General features: G+C 43.3%; 1 protein-coding gene across 2 annotated transcripts in view; it reads left to right on the top strand.

The window, feature by feature from the left end:
* The first annotated feature begins 21,500 nt into the window (after positions 1-21,500).
* Positions 21,501-27,563, top strand: part of ddx11 (DEAD/H (Asp-Glu-Ala-Asp/His) box helicase 11) — an 81,492-nt gene continuing 75,429 nt past the window's right edge. The window contains exons 1-5 of one of the 2 annotated variants that reach the window (XM_072552454.1): positions 21,501-21,635; positions 22,100-22,231; positions 24,686-24,931; positions 25,835-25,921; positions 27,198-27,346. In XM_072552454.1, coding sequence (XP_072408555.1) covers positions 22,103-22,231; positions 24,686-24,931; positions 25,835-25,921; positions 27,198-27,346 — 611 coding nt within the window. In that variant the 5' untranslated portion in view covers positions 21,501-21,635; positions 22,100-22,102. The remainder of the gene's footprint in view (positions 21,636-22,099; positions 22,232-24,685; positions 24,932-25,834; positions 25,922-27,197; positions 27,347-27,563) is intronic. The other variant, XM_072552453.1, reaches the window with a different exon arrangement.

Genomic DNA, 27,563 nt, shown 5'->3' with positions numbered 1-27,563 from the left:
CAATTTATCCATCCATATGTCAAAGACAAAGTTCTAGGCAGCTGCCAAATGCCTCAAGAGTGAATTAATGATTCAAACCACACAGCATGAACACTGAATTCACCAGCTTCCAAATCTCCCCTTCCTCCACTCGATATCAGATCCACCCCCTTGTTTTGACCTACTTGTCCATCTTCCTTCCCAAATACCCGCTCCACCCTTTCAAGCAACCTGTCACTATCACTTCCTACCTTCACTCTCCTATCGCTTACTTATCAGGTTCTTGTTTCTTCTGTTCTTAAGTAACCTGGGAAATGTTAAATGCTCACTCACCATTAGTGCAGGCTTAAAATTGGTCCTCTGGTTTGAACAGACAAAACTCAGTGATAAAGAATGATCCATGGTCAGGATGGGAATTCTGTCATTATCCAATTTATAAGCCTAGACTTTCTCACTGATATAACAATAACAAGTCATATTTCTGTAGCAAACTAGGATACTCACGTGACTGGTGGTGTCCCCCCCCTGAAAGTGTTAGTTAACTCATGGAATGGAGTCAGAGACAGTATAAACACTCTCATACCCTTCGCAAGACATCATTATGCACATGTAAATCAGAGAACAAGAGGTTGGATTTTAAGAGTCTTTCAGTTGGAAAATACTCAGAGTGTTTCACAGAGGAAGAAAAAAGAGATAATTAGTCTTACTGAGAGAGATGGGTCATAAATCCTGGCTAACCAGTGACACCCATATCCCATGAACAAATAAAAGATAGACAGAAGAAAAGAAGAAAAATATAAAATAAATCAAAGGTGTCTGAAGGTGCGGAGAGGAATTTTAGAGAAGAGGGGACATGGATGAAGAGTGGGGAAGGCAGACAAGACTGACACCTTTGATGGAACAGTGGGTAGGAGGTTCTGAGAAAGCCAGAGAATTGACAGGAGATGTGAAGAAATGGAACATTGGAGGTGTTGCTGGGTGAGCTCATGAAGTATTTCTAGACAACATCTTCAAACAAAAATTCAATGAGTAGGCAGATGGGGATGGGGGGTTAAGGAATAGAGGTCAGCATGGCTCAGCCATGGGAAAGCGGAAACTTTGCTTAAGACAGGATGTGGACAGCAGAGTTGTGAATGAGTTAGTGATTACAATCTTTAACCTCCTCACACATGATGGCCTAGGAAGCTAGGTACTTCCTGTGGGGCAGCAATTTGACAGACATTTCTTTGAACCTTTGATTCTGCCATTTGCTGTACACCCAATGCAGATCATTAGATTAGAACATAGAACTGTACTGCACAGGAACAGGTCCTTTGGCCCATGATGTTGTGCTGAAAGTGGCGCCAAATTAAAATAATCCCTTTTACCTGCCCTTGGTCCACATCTCTTCATTCCTTGCATATTTATGTGCTTATCTAAATGTCCCTTAAATGCCCCTATTATATCTGCCTCCACCACCACCCCAGTAGCTGCCTACATATTCTTTGAACTTTCCCTGTCTCACCTTAAATGCGTGCCCCCTTGTATTAGACATTTCAACTCTTGGGAAAAAGATTCTGACCATCAAACCTTCAGGACACCACTTCGATTGGGACAACACATCCATCCCAGGACAAGCCAAACAAAGCTACGCACGAGAATTCCTAGAAGCATGGCATTCCAACCGGAACTCTATCAACAAACACCTCGAGTTAGACCCCATCTACCACCCCCTGAGAAAAGGAACAGGAAGTGACTTCACCACAGGATATGACATCACCAACCCAAATAGGGAAGGTAGCTGAGAATATGGGGGATGAAGGTAGATGAAGGTAGATGAAGGTAGATGAAGGTAGATGAAGGTAGATGAAGGGGGGGGGGGGGAGGGGGGAGGGGGGAGGTGATGGATCAGAGAGGAGGGTGGAGCAGATAGATGGGAAAGAAGACGGACAGGTTAGGAGGGTGGTGCCGAGTTGAAGGCTTGGGACTGAGATAAGGCTGCAAAGGGATGGGAAATGAGGAAACTGGTGAAATCCACATTAATCCCATGTGGTTGAGTGGTCCCAATGTAGAAGATGAGGTGTTCTTCCTTCAGGCGTCAAATGGTTACAGTTTGGCAATGTAGGAAGCCCAGGACCTGCATGTCCATGACGGAGTGGGAGGGGGAGTTGGAGTGTTCAGCCATGGGGCGGTGGGATTGGTTAGTGTGGGTGTCCCAGAGATGTTCTCTGAAATGATCCGCAAGTTGGTGTCCTGTCTCCTTGATGTAGAGGAGACCATATCAGGTGCAACGGATACAGTAGATGACATTTGTGGAGGTGCAGGTAAATTTCTGTCCAATATGGAAGGATCCTTTGGGGCCTTGGACAGAGGTGAGAGGGGAGATGTGAGCTCAGAAGTGCAAAACCTGCACCTGAAACGTCAATTCTCCTGCTCCTCGGATGCTGTCTGGCCTGCTGAGCTTTTCTAGGACCACACTCTCAACTTTTGAATTTTTCTATCAGTCTCCGCGACTCCAGAAAAAGATCCTTATATCATTTTAAAATCTTTCTCCTCTCACTGTAAAAATATGCCCCCTAGTTTTGGACTGCCCCAGCTTAGGGAAAAGGTCCTTGCTATTCACCTTATCTATGTCCCTCAACCACCTACATTGCAATGAAAAATGTTTCAGCCTATTTTATAAGTCAAACCTCCCATTCCTAGCAACATCCTGGTAAATCATTTCTGAACCCTATCCTTTTTTAAAAATATATTTTTATTGAAAAATAGATGTTTTTAATATTGCAACAAATACAAAACAATATAATTCAAAACAATATAATTCAAAACAATACAAAGAAAGAACACCAAAAAATTGTAAAAAACCCAAACCACCCTCATGTACAAATGTATAAATGTACAAAAAAAGTTTTAAAATCCAACTGACTTCTTAACTAAATAAATAATAACTAGCAACAAACTAACAAATAATAATAATATAGCTCAGCAAAGCAAAACACTAACTCTTGAATATCGAGAGCATTACTTTTTACCTATTCATATGCTCGCAGTTTGCTCTCTCTGAATATTGGACTCGTAAAGCACTATTATTACGGTTATATAAAAGCCCTTATTAGTGCGGCAGACAAATCTGTGTCAAGGTATTCCAAAAAGGGCTGCCATGTCTTATAGAAATTCTCAGCTTTGTGGTGTACCTGTAAGAAAATTCAAGGAGATATGCTCCATAACAATCTTACATCAACCAAACAGGCCTGAGGGATTTTCGGACACCCAACCCAGCAAGATTTTCTTTCTTGCGCAGAAAGTGAGGATGTTGAACAGCTTTTTCTTATGCGCATCTACAGGCAACACAGGTCTTTCTTCACCTTTACACCTTAAATCCCTTCCATTGCATCTGCCTGAGCGCTCCAATATGTTTGAAGCCTACCACACGACCAGAGACAATGGTTAAGAGTGCCCGTACTAACCCTGCACTTGGGGCATGTTGAAGATACACCTGGTTTAAATTTTGATAAACGATCCAGTGGACCCTGTGGAGAATCTTCAGATATAAAGCATGGGTTCTATTGCAAGTTGATACCTTACTTGCGTTTTTCCAAACATCTTCCCAAACCTGTGAGGAGACCTGAATGCCTAACTCTCTCTCCCACACCCTGCAAAGCTGATCAAACTCATCTGAGGGGCCATCAGCCCAGTTGATGATATAAAGTGCTGACAGAAAATGTACTCTTAGCACTGAGCACCCTTCTTTCTATGTCGGATTTGTAGGGATCAGTCAAAAGTGTAGTCTTTCAATAAAATCCCTAATTTGAAAAAAAAAGGTCCCTATTAGATAGCTCGTATTTCCGTGCTAACTGATCAAAGGATATCATTGTGTCTCCACCAATTAATCGCCCATGCAAGACAGACCCCTAACTACCCAACATTTAAATCCTGAATCCATCATCCCGGCATACCCACCATACGTGTAAGAGATGTTTTGCCAATATTGCCTTCCCTCTACCGAATTACCCTCCATGCTTTAACAGTATTGATAACCATTGTGTTATGGCAATATTCCTTAACTGTCCTCATTTGTCCAAAAACAGCAAGCTAGTAAGGGGCACATTGCCTGAGAGGTTTCGATATCCAACCATATTGAAAGAGGGTCCCCACAAGCCCAATTACTCATGTAAAATAAAAGTGAGCTTAGTTGATAGTTTTTAATGTCTGGGAGATCCAGTCTGTGAGGCAATTGCAGTTTAACTATTTTAATAAGGGACCCCTTACGATGCCAAATAAAAGAGCTGAACCAGCCATTCAGTCTCTGAACATTTGCTCATCAAAAAAAGGGGGACCATTTGTATGGGGTACAACAAACAGGGGAGGATATTCATCTTAATAAGTGCTATCTAACCGGATACCTCCCAACTTTGAAAGCCTTTATAAGATGGGTAAAGGTTCTCTACAGTTCTCACGCTCCAATGGACTTGCTGGTTAAGATTAAGGACACTATAGTGGGCCCAAGGCACTGGCAAATGGATCCCTTTATCTTTAAGGATAATAAGTTTGTGGAGTACTTCTCTCAGGAATTTAGGGCGCTCCTAGATGTTAATTCAGGCTCGGTTAGTAGTCCATCCGACCTTTGGGAAACTGCCTAAAGTCTATGCCAAGGGGTTAGTTAATTCACATTCTGCCAGTAGGAAGCAGCAGAAGGGCGAGCAACCACATCTCCTCAAAGCACGGTAGAAGGCAGCCAAGAAGGCTTACTTTGACAGGCCCTTGTTAATCAAGCTATAGAGGATTATGGCACTGTGGTTTGCATTGAATTCCATGGTCTCACAGACAGCAAAGAAGGAGCTTACTTTTGCAAAGCAAAGGTTGTATGAGCATGGTGACAAGCTGGGTAAGTACCTAGCATATTTTGCCAGGAAAAGGAGTGCCCCTCAAGACACTACGTCGATTAGGGAAGGGTCTGGGAATCTAACATATGATTCCAAAAGGATTAATGTGGCATTCCAAGGATTTTTACTCTGAATTATACCAATGTGAGGGTTGTGAGGAGGGGCGGGCCAAGATGGAGTCTTCTTCAAGAATCTGGAGCTTCCGGGTGTGACCTCTGAACAAAAATCTTTTCTCAACACCCCCTTAACAGAACAAGAAGTGCAAGAGGCTGTGAAGCAGCTTTAGAGTGGAAAGGTGCCCGGTCCTGATCGACTTCCCAGTGAATTCTATAAAGAATTTACAAGCATTTTGTTAGGCCTGATGCTCAACATGTTCAATGACTCATACAGTCATGATTGTCTCCTGCCATCTCTCAGAGAAGCTTACTCTTAAAAAAGGGAAGGTCCCGAAGGACTGTGCTTCTTACAGGCCCTTTTCACTCTTAAATGTTGACTTTAAAATCCTCTCTAAGACGTTTGCATTAAGGCTGGAAACTGTGTTACCTTTTATTGTTAAAGAAGACCAGTCGGGTTTCATAAAGGGCTCTAGATCCTCCAATAATGTTAGGAGACTGCCTAATGTAATTCAAGCGTGTCAACAAGTCAATACAGGGATTAGTGATTTCTCTCGATGCAGAGAAGGCATTTGACTGAGCTTTTTTTATACTCTCGAGCGGTTTGGCTTGGGCGAAGCCTTTATAAGATGGGTAAAGGTTCTCTACAGTGACCCTCTCACTGCAGTCATCACCAATTGGGTACAATCAAGCAATTTTAGCATTTTTAGGGGCAGCCAACAGGGCTGTCCCCTTGCAGCAGGTCAGGCAGCATCCAAGGAGCAGTAGAATCGATGTTTCGGACTTAAGCCCTTCTTCAGGAATATACACCTGATTCTGGGCACGACATACTCTGCATTGACTGGGTACTGCAAACACAAATGCCTGACCAAACCTTCAAGGTCAACAGACTCCACTGTAGGGCAGGCTTCCTCTACCCTAGCTGCAGATCCTGGGACTACACCGAGACATAGTGGGAGGGAAAGAGAGGAGAAGATCTTCTGAGGGCACATAGGTGTCACAGGTTTCTCTTCATTGTCAATACGTTATCCCAGTTTATTAATGTATAGACACTTCTCATCATCAGCTGTGAGCTACCTACTTCTCTTTCCCAATCTGTCAAAGATGCTGCTCCCGTGCAAGAAGAGGTCCAGAAGAATGCTTTATTCACTCCCCGACCATCGGCAACTCTTTCGGCAGACTCATTACATCTAACTGGCACTTAAAACAAATGTCAGCAGCCTTCAATCACCACCACCAAGCACAGGTCAATTGATCATTTTCCTCATCGCTTTGTGGGATCCTGCTGTGTACAAAATGGCTACCATGCCTACATGGATAACTTACTCCACATCAATTAAAAAAGCAAGGTTGAAATGGGAATAGAACATGCAAGGGATAGACCAGGCTAATGCCACAGGTAGGAATAGAGAGATGGCAGGAAAAGAAATAATCATCTCACTTCAGTGTTAACCAGGGAACTGATAGACATGATATTAAATGATGAAATAAGTGAGGCGATATGGATTTGAAGTAAAATAGAGAATATATTGAACAAATTCATCAAATTCAATGACGACAATGCTGCTGTCTGCACAGATTACATCTCTGTATTTTTTTAAGTATCTCAGGAAGAGATAACAGAGACATGACTATACATACTTAATAATTTGTTAATAAAGTTTTAGTGCCAGAGGACAGACAATTAGCATATGTAATTCTTACATTTAAGAAGGAGTTCAGCACATGCGCAATCAGCTAGGAAATTAAACAATCATTACTTAAAGGGCAGAGCAAATGAATACCTAGAGAAAAAAAACATATGCACTGATTTCAAAAGCGATAATCTTGTTTGATGAACTCTGTCGAGTGTTTTCAGGAGGCGAAAGAGATTATACAATAGCGATGCAGAAGACCTAATATACAGGATCTACAATCTAACAATGTCATGCAATGTGTAGTCACTGGCAGAGTTGAATGCTGTCCAGATTCACCATGTCAGATGGTGATGGGGAGACAGTGAGGGTGGTCAACAAGAACGGACTCAATGTGAGTGGAGTCAACATGAGGGGAGTCAGTGTGAGTGGAGACAACACGAGGGGAGTCAGTGTGAGTGGAGACAACATTAGGGAAGACAATGTGAAGGGAGTGAATACGTGGGAAGTCAACATTAGGTAAGTCAACACGAGAGGAGTCAATGTGAGGGCAGTCAGCAGTGACGGTTTAACATGAGGAAAGTCGACATGAGGGATGTCATCAAGAGGGGAGTCAATTTGAGGGGAGTTAATGTGAGGGAAGTCAACAAGAGGGGAGTCAATGTGAGAAGAATCAACATGAGGAGAATCAGTGTGAGGGGAGTCAACATGAGGGAAGTCAACATGAGAGGAGTCAACTTAATGGGAGTCAATGTGAATGGAGTCAATGCGAGGGAGGTTAACATGAGGGAATTAGTGTGAGTGGAGTCAACATGAAGATACAGAACTGGCTCAAAGGTAAAAGACAAAGGGTGGTAGTGGGGGGTTGTTTTTCAGACTGGAGGCCAGTGACCAGTGGAGTGCCACAAGGATCGGTGCTGGGTCCTCTATTTTTTGTCATTTACATAAATGATTTGGATGCGAGCATAAGAGGTACAGTTAGTAAGTTTGCAGATGACACCAAAATTGAGGTGTAGTAGATAGCGAAGAGGGTTACCTCAGATTACAACAGGATCTTGACCAGGTGGGCCAATGGGCTGAGAAATGGCAGATGGAGTTTAATTCAGATAAATGCGAGCTGCTGCATTTTGGGAAAGCAAATCTTAGCAGGACTTATACATTTAATGGTAAGATCCTAGGGAGTGTTGCTGAACAAAGAGACCTTGGAGTGCAAGTTTATAGCCCCTTGAAAGTGGAGTCGCAGGTAGATAGGATAGTGAAGAAGGCGTTTAGTATGCTCTCCTTTATTGGTCAGAGTATTGAGTACAGGAGTTGGGAGGTCATGTTGCGGCTGTACAGGACATTGGTTAGGCCACTGTTGGAATATTGTGTGCAATTCTGGTCTCCTTCCTAGAGGAAAGATGTTGTGAAACATGAAAAGGTTCAGAAAAGATTTACAAGGATATTGCCAGGATTGGTGGATCTGAGCTGTAGGGAGAGGCTGAATAGGCTAGGCCTATTTTCCCTGGAGTGTTGGAGGCTGAGGGGTTACCTTATAGATGTTTACAAAATTATGAGGGGCATGGATAGGGTAAGTAGGCAATTTTTTTTTCTGGGGTCAGGGAGTCCAGAACTAGAGGGTTTAGGGTGAGAGGAAAGATCTAAAAGAGACCTAGGGGGCAACGTTTTCATACAGAGGGTGGTATGGGTATGGAATGAGCTGCCAGAGGAAGTGGTGGAGGCTGGTACAATTGCAACATTTAAGAGGCATTTGGATGGGTATATAAACAGGAAGCGTTTGGAAGGATATGGGCCAGGTGCTGGCAGGTGGGACTAGATTAGGTTGGGATATCTGGTCGGCATGGACAGGTTGGACCGAAGCGTCTGTTTCCATGCTGTACATCTCTACGACTCTATGACATGTTTTTTACCTCAAAAGCTGCATCAATCCCTGTAAGAATCTGTGCTCCACTGTAGAAATAGAATCAGTCTTACACAACTCTGACCTTAAACACACACTTTTAAGGCATTGTCCGAGCTGAGGCGAATCCTATTGTTAGAAAAGCTAAAGCTATTTTGAGAATGTAACTTAAAATGAATTCTGGGATTTACATATTAAAGAACTGGAACTAGTATATCCCATTCTAAAAGATGAAAGTCTGTGCTAACCTGCCCACCCACAGGATGACCACATAAGAAACACAGAAGCTGACCTGTGAAACACAGAAATCAAGCCTGTCAACACACACAGAACACACCCACAATGCCCCAGTCTTGGCCAAACAGGATAAGAAAGAAACCAGACATGGTCAAGTTACTCCCAGACGACAGAATACTCTTGCCAAACTGCCTTCACAGTAAAGCTCCCAGCCCTGATTAGCACTGTGGTTCCAATACCCTAAGGGCAGGCATCCCATTGAAACCGATACCGCATAAACAAACAGGCAGACCAAGAAGTCCCAGAAGACTTTGCTTGTAGGAGGAACACCATGGACAGACATGGATGCCAGAAGGGTCGTTGACTCATAGTCACATGGACAGGAAATACAATCAAGAATCCTCTAGAAGAAATTCTCACTCACTTATGGGAGATGGCTGGAATCTCCTGTGTCAATTACAAAGGAATTGCTGCTGCCGAATGCTTGATTCAGTTTATTCTTGTTTCAATGGCTTTACAATTTTCACCATTGTACTGTAACTGCTTTACAATTATCACCTTTGTGTTGTACCCCTATAAAGACTGCCCGCACCTTCCGCTCGGGGAAAGCATTCTGGCCACCTGCGCAGAGGATCAGTTCTGTGTCAGCCTGGTCAATATCTCTCCTCCCATTGCTTTGTTTAATAAACCACTTGGCAGTTTCTGTGATCCTCCTTTGTGGTGTCTGATTCATTGGGCTGAACTTCTCCAACAAAGGCCTAATCTAATTTAATTACAGCTCCATATCACTATCACCCTTTTGCTATACATTCTGTACCATCTTATACTCCACAACCACCTGATGAAGGAACAGGGCTCCGAAAGCTAGTGCTTCCACATAAACCTGTTTGTGGGATAAGACCATAAGACATAGGAGTGGAAGTAAGGCCATTCGGCCCATCGAGTCCACTCCGCCATTCAATCATGGCTGATGCGCATTTCAGCTCCACTTACCAGCATTCTCCCCATAGCCCTTAATTCCTCGAGACAACAAGAACCTATCAATCTCGGCCTTGAAGACATTTAGCGTCCCGGCTTCCACTGCACTCCGTGGCAATGAATTCCACAGGCCCACCACTCTCTGGCTGAAGAAATGTCTCCGCATTTCTGTTCTGAAATGACCCCCTCTAATTCTAAGGCTGTGTCCACGGGTCCTAGTCTCCTCGCCTAACAGAAACAATTTCCTAGCATCCACCTTTTCAAAGCCATGTATTATTTTGTACGTCTCTATTAGATCTCCCCTTAATCTTCTAAACTCCAACGAATACAATCCCAGTATCCTCAGCCGTTCCTCATATGCTAGACCTGTCATTCCAGGGATCATCTGTGTGAATCTCCGCTGGACACGTTCCAGTGCCAGTATGTCCTTCCTGAGGTGTGGGGACCAAAACTGGACACAGTACTCCAAATGGGGCCTAACCAGAGCTTTATAAAGTCTTAGTAGTACATCTCTGCTTTTATATTCCAATCCTCTTGAGATAAGAGACAGCATTGCATTCGCTTTCTTAATCACAGACTCAACCTGCATGTTTACCTTTAGAGAATCCTCGACTAGCACTCCCAGATCCCTTTGTGCTTTGGCTTTATTAATTTTCTCACCATTTAGAAAGTAGTCCATGCTTTTATTCTTTTTGCCAAAGTGCAAGACCTCGCACTTGCTCACGTTAAATTCCATCAGCCATTTCCTGGACCACTCTCCCAACCTGTCTAGATCCTTCTGTAGCCTCCCCACTTCCTCAGTACTACCTGCCTGTCCACCTAACTTCGTATCATCGGCAAACTTCGCTAGAATGCCCCCGGTTCCCTCATCCAAATCATTAATATATAATGCGAACAGCTGTGGCCCCAGCACCGAACCCTGCGGGACACCGCTCGTCACCGGCTGCCATTCTGAAAAAGAACCTTTTATCCCAACTCTCTGCCTTCTGTTAGACAGCCAATCCTCAATCCATCCCAGCAGCTCACCTCGAACACCATGGACCCTCACCTTGCTCAGCAGCCTCCCGTGTGGCACCTTATCAAAGGCCTTTTGAAAGTCTAGATAGACCACATCCACTGGGTTTCCCTGGTCTAACCTACTTGTTACCTCTTCAAAAAATTCCAACAGGTTTGTCAGGCATGACCTCCCTTTACTAAATCCATGTTGACTTGTTCTAATCAGACTCTGCTCTTCCAAGAATTTAGAAACCTCATCCTTAATGATGGATTCTAGAATTTTACCAACAACCGAGGTTAAGCTGATTGGCCTATAATTTTCCATCTTTTGCCTTGATCCTTTCTTGAACAAGGGGGTTACTACAGCCATCTTCCAATCATCCGGGACCTTTCCTGACTCAACCAATGCCTCTGCTATTTCGTCAGCAACCTCTCTCAGAACTCTAGGGTGTATCCCATCGGGGCCAGGAGATTTATCAATTTTAAGACTTTTTAACTTTTCTAGCACTATCTCTTTCGTAATGGCAACCATACTCAACTCAGCCCCGTGACACCCTTTAATTTTTGGGATATTACTCATGTCTTCCACTGTGAAAACTGACGCAAAGTACTTGTTAAGTTCTCCTGCTATTTCCTTATCTCCCATCACTAGGCTCCCTGCATCAGTTTGAAGTGGCCCAATGTCTACTTTTGCCTGTCGTTTGTTTCTTATGTACTGAAAGAAACTTTTACTATTATTTCTAATATTACTGGCTAGCCTACCTTCATATTTGATCCTCTCATTTCTTATTACACTCTTTGTTATCCTCTGTTTGCTTTTGTATCCTTCCCAATCTTCTGATTTCCCACTGTTCTTAGCCACTTTATAGGATCTCTCTTTTTCTTTAATACATTTCCTGACTTCCTTTGTCAGCCAAGGTTGTCTAATCCCTCCCCGGTTAATCTTTCTTTTCTTGGGAATGAACCTCTGTACAGTGTCCTCAATTATACCTACAAACTCCTGCCATTTTTGCTCTAGTGTCTTCCCGGTTAGCCTCTGCTTCCAGTCTATTTTAGTCAGTTCCTCTCTCATGCCTTCATAATTACCTTTATTCAACTGTAACACCATTACATCAGATTTTGCCTTCTCCCTTTCAAACTCCAGACTGAACTCTACCATATTATGGTCGCTACTTCCTAAGGGTTCCCTTACTTTAAGATCTTTTATAGAGTCTGGTTCATTGCAAAGCACTAGGTCCAGAATAGCCTGCTCTCTTGTGGGCTCCATGACAAGCTGTTCCAAAAAGCCATCCTGTAAGCATTCCATGAATTCCCTTTCTTTAGATCCACTAGCAACATTATTTACCCAGTCCACCTGCATATTGAAGTCACCCATGATCAATGTAACCTTGCCTTTCTGACATGCCTTCTCTATTTCCCGGTACATGTTGCGTCCCTGGTCCTGTTACTTCTGCAATTCCATCTTACAAAGTAAAATGAACTCACACCAGTGTGTAATTGTTTTAGCCACGAGCTGAGTCAACAAGAATGGAAACGATGTGGAGGAAATATATAATTATTTTTGTATTAGCTAAAACTGTATGTCAGAATGAAATGTGACTGCAAAACAATGGTAGACATTACGGGCAAATAGATAAGATGTTGTGAGGGGATGAAGTTAAGCTAGATACGCCTGTACAAACAGTAGGTATAAACATCTGCTTCCCACTTTTACAAAAACACAGGAACAAACCCCAATTAAAAGGGTCATAGGGATCAGAACGGCCTCGGGAAAGGCACAGATGAAGGGGGTAGATAATGATGAAGAAAGAATATGCCTAACAATGACCTACAGCAGGATGAGGTCAAACAGCCTTGTGAGGCCAGGAATAAGCATTTTGTCACAGACAAGGCCGGATAAGGCAAGAGATAAACAGGGGTAATGGGGGCCGGTCTTAGGGAAGTGGACGATGTAAGCAGGGGAGGAGCAATGTAAAACAAAAAACATCAAATCATATAAATGTTATGTATGAATTGAACTTGGTGTGTGTATGTCCTCTACCTTATAGGCACTGGACATCTCACCCACTTGCAAGTGTAAAATAAAGGACACTGCTGATTCAGATTTTGTCTTGGACTGCAATTATTGAGGTGTGTGAGCTTTGTTTCTCACAATTGGGAGCTCGTCCAGGATTTTCTTCCATCACCGGGGGGAGTGGCTGGCCTTGGACACTGGGAAGACGCGTCCCGTTCCCCATTGAGGAGCGGTCTCGTGTCCTGGTTTGGTCTGCTTCCTTGGGCGACTGGTACGAATCCCAGAAGAGAGACATCTGAATCAGACAGGGATAGGCGTTCGATAGAAAATACGGCGACAAGGGGCCAGGCAACTCTGTGCACAGACCAAGGTAAGAAACCTGACTTTTAAGTATTGCCTTGGTGGCCGGGATTGAGTTTTAGTAGTTAATAAGGGACTAACGAAGGAACTCAATATGGGTTGTGCCGTGGGTAAGGAAAAAGCCTCCAGGAAAACAAAAGAAGGAAAAAGCAATGGAAATGGAGGCGGGGTCCCTTACAACATACCTCCAGAAAGTCCTTTGGGGAGGATGTTGTGGAATTGGCAAAATAATACTTATACAAGGGAAAAAGATGATTAAATATTGTTGCTTTGTATGGACTAAGGAATCCATTCTTCGTCCTGCCTCTTCTGGCCAAAATACAGGTCGGACAAAGACTGGGTTTGTAAATATCTGAATTTATTTGTCAATGAGTGAGAGAGAGAGAGAGAGAGAGAGAGAGAGAGAGAGAATGAAAAGAGCTGTACAGCTGGTAGAAAGTTTAACCCTTTGTGATTTGGTTTGAACGCACATTTGTTTGTTGGTGATTGAACGTTTGCGTTTTATTCCCTGGAGCTTGAGTTCCGGGACTGTTTTGAATCTGATTTTTATTATGGAAACTTAACATGATTTCTTTTAAGGTTAAGGATTCTATTGAGATTATGAAAAAAAAGAATGATACCTCCTGTTCTTCTTACAGGTCATGACTGCCTTACTATCAGTTTCTAACTAATCTCTTTTATCTTTACATAAAAGCGATTTATGGAGGACAGTTGAAGTTTCAGTTCAACATTAGATTGTAGTAAAAACAAAATTCTATGGTTAATATCTGTGACCTTGGATTCGGCCATTGTTCATGCATTAGAAGTTTTTTTTAACTTGATTAGACAAATTCTTTTAAGGCAGCTCTGATTATTTCAAGACCTATAGTATTGTAATTGAGCAATGATTGGTCAGCACTACTTAAGAAAACTAATTTTGGATTTAAATTAAGGGACTAAAACTGGGTGATTACAGTGGATTTCAAAATTGAGAACTGTATGCATTTTACATTTTGAATATTAAATACTGAATAAATGAACGTAAATATATAAATATATTTATAAGTTTGGAACAGGCTTTAAAGTTAGTCAAGCATGAATTGATGAATTGGTGTTTGAAGTTATGGGGAGCTAGAAATATTGCAATATTTCTTTTAAAAAAAGGAGAAGAACGTAATGACTTATCCCCTTCGGGAGGTACCAATAGGGGACAAAGAGATTGGGTTTGTAAGTGTCCCCCTCAGCAGTGGGGAGGTCAGAACATTTAAAAAAGAAATGAAGGTCCTGGTTGAGGATCCGGTAGGGTTGTCTGAACAAATTGATCAATTTTTGGGGCCCAGTCTGTATACCTGGGCTGAGTTAATGTCTATTTTGAATATACTATTTACTGGGGAAGAAAGGGGACTTATATGGGGAGCAGCCATTAAAATATGGGACAGGGAACACCCCATTGGAGATGGGGATGCTGGACAGGGAGAGGTGAAGTTTCCCCTCAGAGACCCCCAGTGGGAAAATCAAAATCCGCAGCATAGAGAAGAAATGAGGGAATTGAAAGACCTAATTCTAAAAGGAATAAGAGAGGCAGTTCCAAAGTCACAGAATTTGACTAAAGCCTTTGAAGTTAGACAGGAGAAAGGTGAGACTCCCTCAGCTTTCTTGCAAAGATTAAGAGACTCAATGCAGAAATATTCTGGAATGGACCCTGAGGACACAGTGGCACAGGGTCTTTTGAAAGTATATTTTGTGACAAAGGCATGACCAGACATACAGAGAAAGATACAGAAGATAGAAGGGTGGAGTGAAAAGCCATTAGATGAATTGTTAAGAGAGGCACAGAAAGTGTTTGTAAAGAGAGAGGATGAGAGACAGAAACAGAAGGTGAAAATGATGGTAGCTGCGGTTGATGAGGTAGTTAAGCAAAGAATGGAACCAATATTGAGCAACCGGAGCGGCGGGTGGCAGCATGTCGGACAGAGAGGACAAGGGGGAGTATTTGATAGAGGGTTCGAGCGACAGGGGCAGAGCTGGAGGTCTCCACAGGCAGGATGCTATTATTGCGGAAAGATAGGGCACTTTAAGCGGGAGTGTCCTGCTCTGAAAAGGGAAGAGAGGGCAATTCCGCTTATGAATTTTGATGAAGAATAGGGGTGTCAGGGGTTCCTGCCCTCGGGGGCCCACCAGGAACCCTTGATAAACCTGAAGGTGGGACCCTGTAGGGAAGAGGTAGTCTTCCTAGTAGATATGGGGGCAGCACGGTCATCGCTGAATTTTAAACCAAAGAAAGTAGGAATGTCAACACGGTCAATTACTGTTTCGGGGGTAAAAGGGGAAGGATTTACTGTTCCAGTATTTGAACCTATGATGATAGAAGGTCCTAAGGATAGGGTCACAGGGGAACTGCTGTATATCCCTGATATAGGAAGTAACTGACTAGGGAGAGACTTAATTATCCTCTTAGAACTGGGGATTGGAATTCAGGAAAAAGAATTTGTTGTACAAAGGCAATGTTGACAGAGGATGTGGAGAGAGAGATAGACCCTATTGTATGGGCTAGGGAAGGGAATTGTGGAAAACTACAGATCCCTCCCCTTGAAGTAAATTTTTAAAAAAAGGAAAAGGGGACGTTGTCTGTGAGCGACAATATCCCATTTCCATATAAGGTAAACGAGGACTGCAGCCAGTAATTGAGGGACTGATTAGAGATGGACTGTTGGAGCCATGTATGTCTCCTTATAATACCCCAATACTACCAGTGCGGAAATCCGATGGAACTTATCGATTGGTGCAGGCTTTGAGAACATTAAATCGAATAGTACAGATCAGGCACCCAGTGGTGCCAAACCCCTATACCTTATTAAGTGAGATCCCTAATGACCACAAATGGTTTAGTGTGATAGATTTAAAGGATGCCTTTTGGGCTTGTCCCTTGGCAGAGGAAGGTAGGAATTTGTTTGCCTTTGAGTGGGAAGACCCTAAGACAGGATAGAAACAGCAATACCGGTGTACTGTGCTTCCCCAGGGGTTTACGGAATCCCCGAATTTATTTGGACAGATGTTAGAACAAATTTTGGAGAAATTTAGCAGCCCCAAGGGGACTACCCTGTTGCAGTATGTAGACGACCTCTTAGTAACAGGAAAAAGAAGAGAAAGAGTAGTAGAAGCCACTAACAAATTATTGAATTTCCTGGGTCAGCAGGGACTGTGAGTATCTAAAAACAAACTACAATATGTGGAGCAAGAAGTGAAATACTTTGGACATTTAGTTAGTGAGGGAAAGCGAAAGATAAGCCCGGAACGGATAGAGGGAATAGTGGGGATGCCACTGCCCAGCACTAAACGGGAGTTACGCAAATTTTTGGGTCTCACTGGCTATTGCAGATTGTGGATTGATTCCTATGCACAGAAGACTAAGAAATTATATCTCAAACTATTAGAGGGGGAACCAAAATGTCTAAGTTGGGATGATGAGGAAAAAGAACTAGTTGAGAAACTCAAAAGAGATCTGATCCATGCCCCCGTGTCAGCCTTACCTTCTCTAGATAAACCTTTCCACCTCTTTGCGGCTTTGGGAGTATTGACCCAGAGGTGGGGAGGAATGAGACAACCAGTAGCATATCTTTCGAAGCTACTGGATCCAGTATCCCGGGGGTGGCCTGAGTGTGTGCAGGCTGTGGCTGCCACTGCACTGTTGGTGGAGGAAAGCAGAAAGCTTACATTTGGGGGTGCCCTAATAGTAAGCACTCCACACCAAGTGAGAACAATCCTAAACCAAAAAGCTGGGCGATGGTTGACAGACTCACGGATTCTGAAATATGAGGCAATATTAAGAGAAAAGGATGATCTAGTGTTGGTGACTGACAATTGTTTAAATCCAGCTGCCTTTCTTTGGAAAGGGGAAGGAGACTCTCCTCAGAATCCAGGGCACGATTGCCTTGACATTATAGAATACCAAACTAAGGTCCGCATGGACCTCAGAGATGTTCCACTTCATGCAGGGGCTAGACTTTTTATAGACAGATCATCCCGGGTGACTGAAGGGAAAGATATAATGGGTATGCAGTCGTAGACGGGACAAACAGTAGTGTGGTGGAGGCAGGACGGTTGCCAAATGGGTGGTCAGCTCAGACTTGTGAACTCTATGCATTGGAAAGAGCCCTTAGGGCATTAGAGAATAAAGAGGGAACAGTATACACTGACTCTAAATATGCATTTGGTGTTGTGCACACTTTCGGTAAGATATGGCAGGAACGACAGCTGATCAATAGCCGAGGAAAAGAATTAGTATATGAAGAATTGATTAAACGGGTCTTGGAGTCCCAATTACTTCCCCGAGAAATAGCAGTAGTGCATGCAAATGGTCATCAGAAAGGAAATGAACTAGAAGTTAGGGGAAATAGATTAGCCGATGAAGTGGCTAAGGAAGCAGCCCTGAACCCACAAGAAGTGGTGATTCATTCCCTAATACCTACTGTCCCAAGTCCTAGGGAAGCTCCTATATTTACTGAAAGCAAAGAAAATGAATTGAGAGATTTAGGGGCTGTAAAAACAGCAGACGGGCATTGGAGGTTACCTGATGGAAGGGAAATGTTAAACAAAATGATGATGCGAGAGATTATGGCTGTCCTACACCAAGGCAGCCATTGGGGAGTACAAGCAATGTGTGATTTAGTTCTTAGGGAATATGGATGTAAAGGAATATATACAATTGCTAAACAAATATGTGAGGGATTATCATATGCAAAAAGGTAAATAAGAAAGTCTTGAGAAAACAGACCCCGGGAGGAAGAGACCCAGGATTGAGACCTTTCCAGAGTATACAAGTAGATTATACTGAACTCCCCAGGGTAGGCAGACTAAAATATATATTGGTCATAGTAGATCATCTATCTGGTTGGGTTGAGGCATACCCCCTAGCTACCGCCACTGCGAGTGGAGTGTCTAAAACAATATTGGAGCACATAATTCCCCGATACGGGCTCGTGAACCATATTGATTCCGACCAAGGAACTCACTTTACCTCTAAAGTGTTACAGGGGGTAATGAAAGGGTTGGGAATTTCCTGGGAGTTCCATACTCCGTGGCACCCGCCATCATCGGGAAGGGTTGAGAGAATGAACCAAACACTCAAACGACAGCTCTCTAAATTGATAATAGAAACCAGACTCCCTTGGACCAAATGTTTACCTATAGCTCTCTTGCGAGTACGAACAGCCCCAAGGAAAGATTTGGGACTATCCCCCTATGAAATCTTATTTGGATTACCTTACTTGGGAACGAATGGAGAATTGCCAATTCCCAAAACTAAAGATTTGTTTTTAAAGAAGTACATACTGGGCTTGTCCTCCTCTTTGTCTTTCCTCAGGAAACAGGGTTTATTGGCACAGACTCCACCCCTTGAATTCACCGTTCATCCCATCCAGCCGGGCGATTGAATCTTAGTAAAATCATGGACAGAGACTAAATTACAGCCGGACTGGGAAGGGCCGTACCAGGCTCTTTTGACTACCGAAACGGCAATAAGGACAGCGGAGAAAGGCTGGACTCATTACACTCGGATCAAAGGGCCAGTGGAATCTCCAGTTGAGGAAGAAGTCTGAACAGCCGAATCAACGCAAGATCCGCTGAAACTCAGACTAAAGAGACTTTGAGTAACTAATTATACAGTGGCGACGCGAGCACGGGATTATTTCTGCGAGATTGTATATTAAGTCTTTTTGTGCTTCAGCATGATGTTTAGAATACTGGGAATGCTGCTAGAATTATGATGCTAGCCCTTTTAGTATTGGGATTTCGTCAAATATCATTTTCATATGTATTATTAACGGTTCCTGAATCTGATAATCCACAAATAATAGACGTTGATGTATGCAGCTTAGTAAATTGTGGGGATGTAGATAATCAGAGACAGTACCGCAGCTCTGAGATACATCTTAAGTCCTATGGGGATGGCCTTGGGGATGGTACTTAGTATAATGGTTTCGTCACAGTACACCGGGCCCCCTTCCGACCAGCTCGTGATTGTCCTGATAAAACGTGTAACCCAATATACCTAACGATAAGTAAAACCACATGGCACGAAACAATCCTGGGGGGGGGCACCTATGAGATACAATGAAATGAAACGTTTGGGATAGAAATGAAATGAAAGCAAATGGGAAGGATTTCTTGGGCTATTGTTTTCGAATTAGTGTAGGACAGGGAAAATGGGTAGAACTACTGGGTAATAAGATACAATCTTTCACCCCTCCCGATGATCCTAAAGTAGTAAAATTTATAGAGGTAAAGGACTTGAAACAGACCATTGAAATAGAAACTGGGTACGGGGATGCAAATGCCTGGGTTGAATGGGTAAAGTATACTGTGAAAAGTCTGAACAAGAGCAATTGCTATGCATGTGCCTCCGGTAGGCCAGTGGCCCAGGTGGTTCCCTTTCCGCTCGGGTGGAAGCGAGACAGGAAGGGCATGAAATGTATGATAGCCCTGTATCAGGATGAGACTGCATGGAATGATAGGAATTGTATCTCCCTATCTCTGATGTTCCCTCCCTTGGAGAAGAAAGATGCAAAAGTTGCCCCCCTGTTTTCTGCCGCAGTTGGAAATCACACATCGTGTGTGCGTAGACGAGGTACAAGTCGGTCGAAAGATTTGGGGGAGCTGAAATTATGTACAGAGATTAAGAATGTTACCGAAACGGAGAAGGGAGGGAACTACTCAGCACGAAAGGTTCCCCGAGCGGATCTGTGGTGGGACTGTGGAGGCAAAATATTGAGACCCACGCTACATCCAGATTGGAGAGGGATATGTGCAATTGTACAATTGGCAATTCCATTTACCCTGGCATTTGAGAAGGAAAAGATAGGAGGGAAAAAGGGAAGGGGTAAGAGATTACTGTTAGACACTTCTTTCGATGACAGGATTTATCTCAATTCTGTAGGTGCCCCTAAAAGGAAAATGCAGAAGATAACAAATGGTAATTAAAGAAAAGGGGGAAATTGTGGGATATAGGTAAATTAATGTTACTTCTGCAATTCTGCAATTCCATTTTACAAAGTAAAATGAACTCACACCAGCGTGTAATTGTTTTAGCCACGAGCTGAGTCAACAAGAATGTAAATGATGTGGAGGACATATATAATTGTTTTTGTATTAGCTAAAACTGTATGTCAGAATGAAATGTGACTGCAAAACAATGGTAGACATTACGGGCAAATAGATAAGATGTTGTGAGGGGATGAAGTTAAGCTAGATACGCCTGTACAAACAGTAGGTATAAACATCTGCTTCCCACTTTTACAAAAACACAGGAACAAACCCCAATTAAAAGGGTCATAGGGATCAGAACGGCCTCAGGAAAGGCACAGATGAAGGGGGTAGATAATGATGAAGAAAGAATATGCCTAACAATGACCTACAGCAGGATGAGGTCAAACAGCCTTGTGAGGCCAGGAATAAGCATTTTGTCACAGACAAGGCCGGATAAGGCAAGAGATAAACAGGGGTAATGGGGGCCGGTCTTAGAGAAGTGGACGATGTAAGCAGGGGAGGAGCAATGTAAAACAAAAGACATCAAATCATATAAATGTTATGTATGAATTGAATTTGGTGTGTGTATGTCCTCTACCTTATAGGCACTGGACATCTCACCCACTTGCAAGTGTAAAATAAAGGACACTGCTGATTCAGATTTTGTCTTGGACTGCAATTATTGAGGTGTGTGAGCTTTGTTTCTCACATGTTGGACTGTAACCTGATAGTTGTGTGATTTATAACTGTGTCCCCCCCTCCAAGTCCAACACCAGCTCCTCCACATCACAGACTGGCTCCACAGACCCATTAAGCAAAATAAAATGGAAGAACTTGGGATACTGGAAATCAGAAACGAAACCAAAACCAAAGCTTTGCAGATCTGGCAGCATCTGTGAAGAAAAATCAATGTTTCAGGACCCGTGACCCTCCTTCATAACGTACTTCTGTTTTTTATGTTTTGCGTCCGCTGTGTCCATGGCTGCCGCAGGCAGGCCCCGCTCGCCCATTGGCTACTGAGCAAAGGCTCCACCCTGCCATTGGCAGCTGCCGGCAGGCCCCGCTCGCCCATTGGCCGGTGCAGGCAGGCCCCACTCGCCCATTGGCTGCTGCGCACAGGCTCCTCCCTGCCATTGGCAGCTGCAGGCAGGCCCCGCTCGCCCATTGGCTGTTGGAGACAGGCTCCATTCTGCCGTTCGTTGCAACAGGCAGGCCCCGCCCGCCCATGGATCATTGTCGGCAGACCCAGCTCACCCATTAGCTGCAGGCAAGCTTCACTCTCCCATTGGTCTCCGCCATAGGCGAGTGCGCCTTCTGATTGGACAGTTTCCGGAGTGTTTATAAAGCTTTCGATTGGCTGATCTAGGAGACCTTTACCCTGATTGGTAGCTATTGCAACGTGGTCCGCCCTATGCGGAATGTGATTGGCCCGCTGCGCCTGTCAATCACATCCCAGCCGCCGCGAGGCAGCTCCGAGCGCGATCTTCGAACGGGGTTGACCGAGCCCAGGGCCCGCGGTCGGGTACCGGCACCGGGCCTGGACCTGGTGGGATCTGCGAGGTGAGCTCGGGCCTCGGGGCAGAGGTCGGGGTTGTCCCGAGGCCCCAGGGCGGGTATGTCTCCTTATCAGGAGAAGGTGAGGAATGCAGGTGCTGGGAAAGCACAGCAGGTCAGGCAGCATCTGAGGGGCAGGAGAACTCACGCTTCGGACATAAACCCTTCATCAGGAATGTCATTGACCTGCTGTGGTTTTCCAGCACCACACTGGATCTCCTTTTCCAGAGGCGAGTCCTATTGGGTGGAACATCTTATTGGGGTGATCCAATTGGGTGGATCACCTTAGGAAGGATCCCAGTTGATGGATCACTGTTGAGGGGATGGACCTCCCACTCAATGTGAGGACGAATTAACTCAATGTGAATTGAGCATCAATTCCAGGAGTGGGAACCACAGAGTTATAGCAGCCGGACTGATGTTTATAGTTAGTTGTTCAACAATTACTTCACAATTTTCCTTTTCTGCAGGACATGGCTGAGGAGAAGCCCAGATTCCTTTTTCCCTTCAAGCCCTATTCAATCCAGGAAGATTTCATGAATGCACTGTACCATGTACTTGAAGCAGGAAAGATTGGAATATTTGAGAGTCCCACTGGAACGGTATGCTTTAATCTACTGTCTGTCACAGATATGGTTATCTCCAGTCCTTTTGTGATGGTTTCCATTCCATAATCTAATGAGAAGGGAACCGCTTTGAAGATGGATAAATCACTAGGGCTAGGTGTATTGTTTGCTAGGCTGTTAATGGAAGCCAGAGAGGAAATAGTTCCGACAGTAACAAATGCTGGAGATCACAGCAAATCAAACAGCATCCATTGAGAGGGAGCAAGCTAAAATTTCTAGAAATAGTTCCTCTGATGACTTTCGTTGCAGATGTGGTACCAGGAGAGTGGTGGTCTTCAAACATTGTACAGTTATTCGAAATGAATGTACGGGGTAGAGCAAATTATGGTTGGTTAGTCTGGTGGTGGGAAATTACTGGAGTCAGTGTTGAGAGAGGGGATTAATTGTCCATTGGAGAGGCAGAGATTATTCAGGGTCTAGATTAGTGTAGTGCTGGAAAAGCACAGCAGGTCAGGCAGCATCTGAGGAGCAGGAAAATCGACCTTTTGGGCAACAGCCCTTCATCAGGAACTCTGTGCTCCAGCTTGAAAATAAAGGGCTTTTGCCCGAAACGTCGCTTTTCCTGCTCCTCAGATGCTGCCTGACCTGCTGTGCTTTTCCAGGCCTACTTTAACCTAGATTCTGATTTCCAGCATCTGCAGTCCTTGTTTTTACCACATAGATTATTCAAGGATGATCAGCATTGTTTTGTTAAAGGAAGATCGTCACTTACTAACTTAATTGAATTGTTTTTGAAGAAGTAACAAGGAAGATTGATGATGGTAATGCAATGGATATTGTCTGTATGAATCTTAGTCATTGCAGAGATGTCAGAAAAAGTATAGCCCATTGGATATTGGAGAATGGTGAATTGGTTCAGTTACAGGGAAAGGTTGATGTAGGAGCAAATTGCTCCAAATGCTGGAATCTGTACTGAAAACAGCAAATCAGAGCTTCAGCTCTGTTAAAGAGTCATCTAGACTTGAAATGTTAGCTTGCTGTCTCTCCATGGATATTGCCTGACCTGCTGTGATCTCCATCTAATGGTTGATTAAAGTTTTTGCAAACGGTAATTGGTTTTCGGTGATGTTCCTCAGGCCTCAGTTTGGATTCTTTGCTGTTTGATGCATATATTAATGATTTGGACTTAAATGTGGGTCTTATTATTGGGAAATTTGCAGAATACACAAAATTGACTGGGTATTTGAAGGTAAAGCAAATGGCTTGATGAGGCAGGGTGGATGATGAGCTTGGTGTACACATCCGCAGGTTCCTGATGGTGGCAGGATTGACAAAGAAGATGGAACAGACCAGCTGGACAGACTGATTGAGTTTGTTCTGTACGGGTGTGATACCTTCAGCACTGTGATTTTCAGTTCTTTTCAGCTACCGTCCTCCGAAATGCAGTGCAAGACCCAAGGCTTGCTTAAAATTTGAAAATTCCTTTTCTGAACATTGGACTAGATTAATCTGTTCTACCATTCATTAAGATCATGCTGACCTGAGTCCAGTTGTACACATTGACTGTAATTCTTATATCCCCTGCCTTCTGCATGTTGTGTTCTTTGTTTAGGAACTAACACAAGCTAATGGCTTTGCTTGTTAAAGATGTGAGGCAGTATAAATCAGGAGTATTGTAACAACAGTAATTTGCACTTATTAGGAGGAATGTTTTCAGCCAGTGCGCAGCACATAGCTCATAAAAAGATATTGGGATAAGTAGCTAAATGCTGAGGTAATTACTGAAGTTTTTAAGGAGAATCTTAAAGGAAGAAAGAAAATAAAGAAATTCATCATAATAATAGCCCCTGGCGTTGAGTTATCACACAACTATGGGCAAAATCAAGTGCCTTTAAATTAGTGCCTTTGAAAATGCATTGTGCAGTACATGGTTCATTAGCCCCAATGGCAAGAGAGGTGAGGACCTGAGGGCACAGCCTTGGAGTAAAAGGAAGACCTTTTAGAAAGGAGATAATGATAAATGTCTTTAGCCAGGGAGTGGTGAATCTGTGGAATTCATTGCCACAAAAGGCTGTGGAAGCCAGGTTATTGAATATGCTTAAAACAGAGATGGATAAGCCCTTGATTGCCAAGGAGATCAAAGGTTTTTCAACCCTATTTTCCCACTTTCTCGGCAAAACCTATCAGCCATGCCAGAGCAGACTCGATGGGCCAAATGACCTAATGCTCCTATGTCTTATGATTTCAGTACAGGGTATCCTCTTACTTAGTCTGGGTTATTATCCCTGGAAGGCTGCTAGAGTGAGTCTGCATGCCAAGATCACCTGTTGCATTGCATACAGTTCAAGGATGTATTTTGTTTTATGAAAAACGTTCCCTGTGAGAGGGCAAGTGCTCCATAAAAGCAGAGCTTATGTACTTCTCAGCAGATATTTTCTCACAATGGCGTGTTTTCTCATGTATTAATTGTGGCTGCCATTGCTCCCTCAGGGAAAGTCGCTGAGTCTGATCTGCGGCGCACTCACTTGGCTCAGAGACTTTGAAGAGAAGAAAAAACTGGAAGCAGCCCAGCTTTTGGAAGATCATGTGCCACAGCAAGAACTGTGTCAGGATCCTCAGAATCCCTGTGGTGTTGATGGTAAGGAGTTGGAAGCCAAGGCCTTGGGAGCTGAGTTAGACTGGATCACTGAATTTGTACAGAAGAAGGCTGAGCGTGATCTGGTCGATAAGTTGAAGGTCAGTTTATTCACATATCTTTGGTGTATTTTACATTTGATTAACTTTATTTGCCAATGCCTGCTGAGCCATTGAGATTTTCTAGTTTAACAAAATTAACTTTTTAAATCATGGACACACCTGATCCAATGAAATCTGTTTGCTATGTGGATGTTTGAGACTTGCATTGGATTGAGGAATGTCAAAACGTGAGTTCATTGCAGATGGGAGCTGGTGTTTTGGCTTGGAAACTGTGTTGCAGAATTGGGAACAGGAGAAGGTAAAGTTGCTATAGTGCCAGAGAACTGTGAGTTTAAACTGAGGGTCACCATACCTAAGGCGAGGGGAGAGGGTGAGAAGGTGGAACCTTCATGGTAATCTCAGCCATTGAAATCACGCTATTGGTATCACTCGGCATTGCAATGCCATCTTCAAAACTTCATCAAGGAAATAAATTAAATGTCAAGAATCTGATGATGATAAAGAGGGGAATCATCTCCATATTATCAGATAATTACTGAATGTTTGATCAGTATAATCAATGACCAGAGGAAGAAACAATCTGTGAAAGTAGGAAGGCAAAATGTTGAATCAAAACCAGCTATAGCAACAACCTGGGAAGAATTGATGGGAGTTCAGGCCATGTCTCGGACTAACTCCTTGCTGACTCTGTTCATTTTGATGATGAAAACTCATGAGTAAAGAATGAAGCACCTGTATTCCCATTTTATATACTCATTTTCCTAAATGTAGTAGGCCGGGCTGAGAGCTTGATCTCCCTGTAAACAGTCAGGTGGTTTTCTTACATTGTGAATTGTTGCAGAGAATCTCAGCTACTCCCCTCAAATTTGAGGTACTTGAGAGAAACAAATAGCTGTGTTCAGACAGAGTTTATCTTAAAGTATCCAAACTTGCTTTTTCCAGGACGAAGAATTGAAAAGAAAGAGGAGAGAAGAGCGATTGGAGAAAATACGTAACAATGTGCAGCTTAAATATGCTTTAAAACGCAAGGTATGAATTCTTCCTTAAGATTGAGGTGTGGAGGGAGGTGATGGAGATGGAAGGACTGATTGGATGTTGAGGTTTTGTTTTTGTCTGCAATGTTGCTCACACAAGAGTTTGGTGGAAGAAGATGTTATGTCTTCGCTACTGTCTTCCCTTTGCACAGTCTTGTTTATTTTGCCTTGAATTTTGTACTGCCACTTGCCTGAGAATCATTCTGCTCCATGTAGAAAAAGAAATATTGCAGTTAAATAGTGATTTTCACAAGCTCAGCATGTCCCAAAGCATCTGACAGCCATCAGGATATTTTTAGATGTCGACTAGTTTTTTTAAAAATTTACAACACCATGGTATGTTGCATTTTAAAATGTGACATTACAAGCAAATAATCTCCCTCTTCTTCAGTGACCTTGATAAACATAATTTGCCTTTATTGATCAATACATTGAGTATTGGAGCTGGGATGTCATGTTGGGGCTGAATACTGCTTTCAGTTGTGGTCTCCCTGCTATAAGAAGGATGTTGTGAAACTTGAAAGGCTTCAGAAAAGGTTTACAAGGATGTTGCCAGTATTAGAGGATTTGATCTATAGGAAGAGGCTGAATAAGCTCGGGCTGTATGACCTGGGATGTCAGAGGCTGAGAGGTGACCTTAGAGAGGTTTATAAAATTGTGAGGGGCATGGATAGGGAGCATAGCCAAGGTGTCATTCCCAGGGTAGGGGAGTCCAAAACTAGAGGGCGTAGGTTTAAGTTGAAGGGGAAAGATATAAAAGGGGCCTGTGGGACAACTTTTTCACACAGAGGGTTATGTGGAATGAGGTGTCAGAGGGAGTTGTGGGGACTGGTACAATTACAACATTTAAAATGCACCTGAATGGGTGCATAAATAGGAAGAGTTTGGTGAGGTATGGACCAAATGCTGGCAAATGGGAGTAGATCAGTTTAGACTATAATTCTATGACTCTAAGACATCATAAATGCATTTCTATGATTATCATCATGGACGTTTTGTAGTGGACTTAGTTTAAATGTCTCAGCCATAATGCTCCCTGTCATCCTGTCTCTGCATTTTATTTGTGGGGCAATGATAGGGGCCATGGCATTTGTTATGAATTTTTCTGATCGTAAACCTAGATGATTTTATTGTAAAAGGGAATTGTTTCATTGTGGTCAAGGAATAGCCCATTTTTTGCCCTGCTGATTGCATTTCTGTAGGATATGGTAACCATATGTTATCTCTGTCAAGCAATTACCAGCATTGTTACTGTTTTACCTATGTTCCAGAGAGATGATGACGATGATACTGAGCGACTCATTCAGATGAGTGGAGAAATGGTGACTTCCAAACAAGCTGAGACTCTGGACGGGGAGGATGAGAATTTTATTCTGGCAGATTATGAGAGTGATGATGAAAAGAAACCAAAGGATTCAGGGTAGGTGGAAGTTCTGGTCTTTTAGAGAAAGAGGGAACGACAGTGTGTATTTCATGACTTCAGGAAATCTCAAAGTGCATCGTTTTAGTGAAAAGCGGCCGCCTGTGTGTGTAAAGCAGGACCCCATGGCAGCAATGTGATGCTGTGTTCTCAGAAAGGTAGACTGATAAATTTTGGCGAGGAATGCCACTGTTTGGGTCTTTTACATCCACCTGAG

Source organism: Chiloscyllium punctatum, chromosome 32 (genome assembly GCF_047496795.1).
Source record: "Chiloscyllium punctatum isolate Juve2018m chromosome 32, sChiPun1.3, whole genome shotgun sequence".
Lineage (NCBI taxonomy): Eukaryota > Metazoa > Chordata > Chondrichthyes > Orectolobiformes > Hemiscylliidae > Chiloscyllium > Chiloscyllium punctatum.
Note: the sequence above shows the minus strand (reverse complement) of the source record. Positions and strands in the feature narration are given on the sequence as shown.